At 34.9% G+C, this 4,074-nt stretch overlaps 1 protein-coding gene across 1 annotated transcript in view; it reads right to left on the bottom strand.

The window, feature by feature from the left end:
- Positions 1-4,074, bottom strand: part of LOC106460542 — a 32,488-nt gene that overhangs the window by 5,508 nt on the left and 22,906 nt on the right. The window contains exons 21-22 of the mRNA XM_013920259.2: positions 3,350-3,481; positions 2,882-3,001 (exon numbers count right to left, since the gene is read on the bottom strand). Of these exons, the coding sequence (XP_013775713.1) occupies positions 2,882-3,001; positions 3,350-3,481 (252 nt within the window). The remainder of the gene's footprint in view (positions 1-2,881; positions 3,002-3,349; positions 3,482-4,074) is intronic.

Genomic DNA, 4,074 nt, shown 5'->3' with positions numbered 1-4,074 from the left:
TAAATTAGAGACGGCTAGCACAGATGACCCTCGTGTAGCTTTGCGCGAAATTCCAAAAACAAACAAACAAACAAACAAACAAACATACTACGCCAGTAACGGACATAATTAGATATAATCATATTACGCCAGTAACGGACATAATTAGATATAATCATACTACGCCAGTAATGGACATAATTAGATGTCCATTAGAAAATGCGTTCATACCATACCAACTGTTCATGTAATTTTAGGCTGCATTGTTACACAAAATCGACTTACTTTATTTATCATATAGAAGAAAACAAATAAGGGGAAACACCCTTGACGAATACACCAATAAACATATTTTAATTTGGCAAGTGTTTCGCCTTGTTCTTGCAGTTCTTTATTTCCAGAACACGTTACTTTATCCATCAGTCTTTGTTACCAGAATAATTGATCAGGCTCAAGGTACTTCACCTTCAATTCAGTCACTGTTACCAGAACAAATTGTTCTGGTAACAATGACTGAATTGAAAGTGAAGTACCTTGAGTCTGATCAGTTGTTCTGGGAACAGTGACAGAATTGAAGGTGAAGTACATTGAGTCTGATCAATGAAGTACCTTGAGTCTGATCAGTTGTTCTGGGAACAGTGACAGAATTGAAGGTGAAGTACCTTGAGCCTGATCAACTTTCAATTCAGTCATTGTTACCAGAACAATTGATCAGACTCGAGGTACTTCACTTTCAATCAGTGTTGTTGGTCAAGCCAAAGTTTTGTCTGTTCATGTGACATTACTTACCTGAAGTAAAATGGACTTTAAGGTGTATTTTAGTAAATACTTGTTACATTTTCTCTTTTGTATAAAGCCAGCAACAAGGAAGTACGATTCAGGTCCTCCTTGTATTTTAATATTACTGATAAGTACGAAGTAGAATTTAATACTGTATATTAGTACAAGGAACTCTTGAATGACAAGAACCCAACAGATAACTTCAGTATGGCAATGAAATGTTAATAGTAAAGATTAACCACCTTCAACCCACATATAGAGTGGACGTTCCCAATCGCTATTGGGCGGACTGCAGACACATTTTTACAGTCCGCAGAAACATCTGAAAATGAAAGAAGAAAAACGAGACCGAGAAGGAAAGGAATGAAGGAAAAAACAACAACAAAGTATTGTGAAAGTTTCTATTTTCGTGGAATTTATCATTTGTACACGCGTTAGTAATAGATGAAAAGTGTTGTTTCTTTCCTATTTCATTGCAAAATAAGTGAGCTTCATAACTTCCACTTCAAAGTTTCTTTTCTTTTGGATATTCGTGCAGAGTGTTACAAAGGTTATTTACACTAGCTGTTCCTAATTTTGAATTGATAAGGAAGAACAGCACCCACCGACACCTTTTGGTCCCAAAGTCTGGATCGCAAACATTGGACCCTTGGATTAATAGTCCAGCACACCAACCAGATAAATGAGGACACAGCTCTAAAGGTCTATATATCCCTAAATGTTCATAAGTCTTTTACAAAGATTGGACCGGTCCGAGGAACCTCTAATCTAGAGTTTTTGATCAAACAATACTGATAAAAAAAAACAGCAACAAAAGTACCTTGAAATCTGCCTATGATTATCAAACCTGAAAATAACCTTATTTTACTTTAGTCAACAAATGTAAAAAAGTAGAGCCACGTGGAGGCTTGTGTTCTCTTTGTGAAATGTACGGCCGCTTTGTAAGAAAAGTAGGGCTACGCGGAGGTTTGTTAACACTCTGCAGTAAATCCTTCCGCCTAATATCTTGAAATTTGTTCAGAACAAATTTTGTAGAAGCTCTGATTAAAGTTGACCTTACCACAGGTTTTAATCGGCAAAAATATGACTCTATACATTTTTTTTCTACGTATGTTGGTAAAATATTTTGTCGGATATCTTACTTATACATTCTATATAAGAAATACATTACTGGATTTTAGGTGTTAATCGCTTTAATCAAGTATTGTGTTTACTACTAAGTAATAATAACAAAAATAAGAGGCGCGATTACTTCGCAAAACATATCCGGTGTTCCTGGTTCACGTGATCACTAAAGTAAATTATAATATTTTTAAAGATGGATTTAATTTTTTGTTAAACGTATTTTTATATAGCTTAATCTTCTCCGTATTTCAGGAAATTGACAAAAAGTGTAAAATGTGTGAAACAACAACATGATGTACAAGTGAATATTGCATGAAATAAAATAGCTTTTAGTAAGGTGAATGACATTTGTTGTGGATATTCCGTGAAATAATTTACAAGTAACACAAGCAGAAGTAGAGTGCGCTCTCAAGAAATACTAAAATATGTTCGTATGTCCGTCGTTATCAATGGATACAGACCATTATTTGACTGAACAATGAGGAATAATATTCTACACATGTCCGCCATGTTTCATCAAAATCCGATAATTATTGACTGAGTTTTAGAGAAAAATAATGTGTAAAATCGGTCCCCATGTTAACAGTTAGTTTTTTTGGGGGGTTTTTTTCGTGACCTTTGACCTCGATCCTCCAAAAACTAAATAACTTCTAGGTTGAGTCATAGTCCAAATGTATACCAACTTTCATCAACATCCATTCAGCCGTTTTCGAGAAATCTTGCTGACATACAAACACACACAGGGGTGAAAACATAACCTTCGTCCACTTAGGTTGCGGAGGTAATAACCATACTTCTGCTTACAAGAAAACATTTTTCAAAACAGAATTAAGCAAAGAAGAGTTTTTGTACAGGGTGGTTTTAAAAAAGTGTAGTCGTTCTACTGATGATATATGTTAGTTATTTTTCTAAAGGTGTACTCTCTATCTACTCAGGAATAAGTGTGTCTAATCTCTTTAATGTAACAGCCCGTAACCCTTGTGGGTTATAAATTCACCTCCATCTTGTATGACGTTGTCCAGTCCGGTTTCTGTCAGCCAACTAAAGAAAGTTTCCACTCCCATTCCACGTGCCAGTTCAGCAATGTTTGCCTTGGCCTGTGAACCACTTACAGAATCTGGAGAAAATAAAGTTTGAAAAAAAACTATTTGAATATACTGGCAAGTTTCCATTTTATGAAAATAAAATCCACTACCTAATACATACTAATAAACAGTAGTCCCAAGTTAAAGTATTATATAAAATAATTCAGTTCTCAATAAATTATTTAACTACATAAAGAGCAAACGTATATAGATTAACATAGTTAAAAACTATAAATAGTGGTCTACTGATCTCACACGTGTTTAATTTACTCACTTACTCAGATGCTCTCTTAGTACAGAATAATTAGGTTGGTGGATTTTTTTTATGAAATCATATCATAAGAAAAGTGTTAAAACAACTAATAAATCAATCTAAGTACCTGGAGAACGGTTATCAAAAACGTCTACATCCGGTGACGTTACGAGAAGGCGATCAATTACGTGAATGACGCCATTCCCTGTGGAAATGTCAGCCTTGATAACTTTGGCGTCATTAACGGATACTGTCCCATCTGAAAAGTAAACAGAGTTTTCTCACATACAGGAGACGAGATATTAACAACGATGATTGCATAAGAGTGCCTTTATATTATACTGCAATAACATGGGGGTTCGCAGACATTTTTTCATGGGAAGTAGTGTGAAATTGTGAATTGTATATAAAAAATTATATACATATGATGAATGACTAAAGAAAGAATTATATTTCTCAATTTCCAGGGGGGGGGGGACAAGTGCCCTCCCCTGGTTATGCCGTGTGCACGAAATAGGCGTAAAAATAATGACAACAACAAGAACAAAAGAGGCATAATTTATCGTTATCAGCTGTCATCAGACAAATAGTTACAAGAAGGCCAATTCAACAAATAAAATAGTCACTGATACAGCTCATTCAGGCCCACTTTATTAATACGATTAAAAAGTTAAATTATTTCAAACTTTACAACTTATCGTGTGTGTGTGTTTCAAAAATTTTAAACACACTTATTATTGTTTGCATTGTTGCGTCAGCGAGGTCACGTGACTAGTATCACGCCACCTGTTTTCTAGAAATATCCTGTTCCTTCAAGAATGCCATAGCAGTTACTAGATATGGAGGTAGTCT

The sequence above is a fragment of the Limulus polyphemus genome, unplaced genomic scaffold (genome assembly GCF_000517525.1).
Source record: "Limulus polyphemus unplaced genomic scaffold, Limulus_polyphemus-2.1.2 Scaffold792, whole genome shotgun sequence".
Lineage (NCBI taxonomy): Eukaryota > Metazoa > Arthropoda > Merostomata > Xiphosura > Limulidae > Limulus > Limulus polyphemus.
The sequence above is the reverse complement of the archived record's forward strand: the minus strand, read 5'-3'. Positions and strand labels throughout refer to the sequence as shown.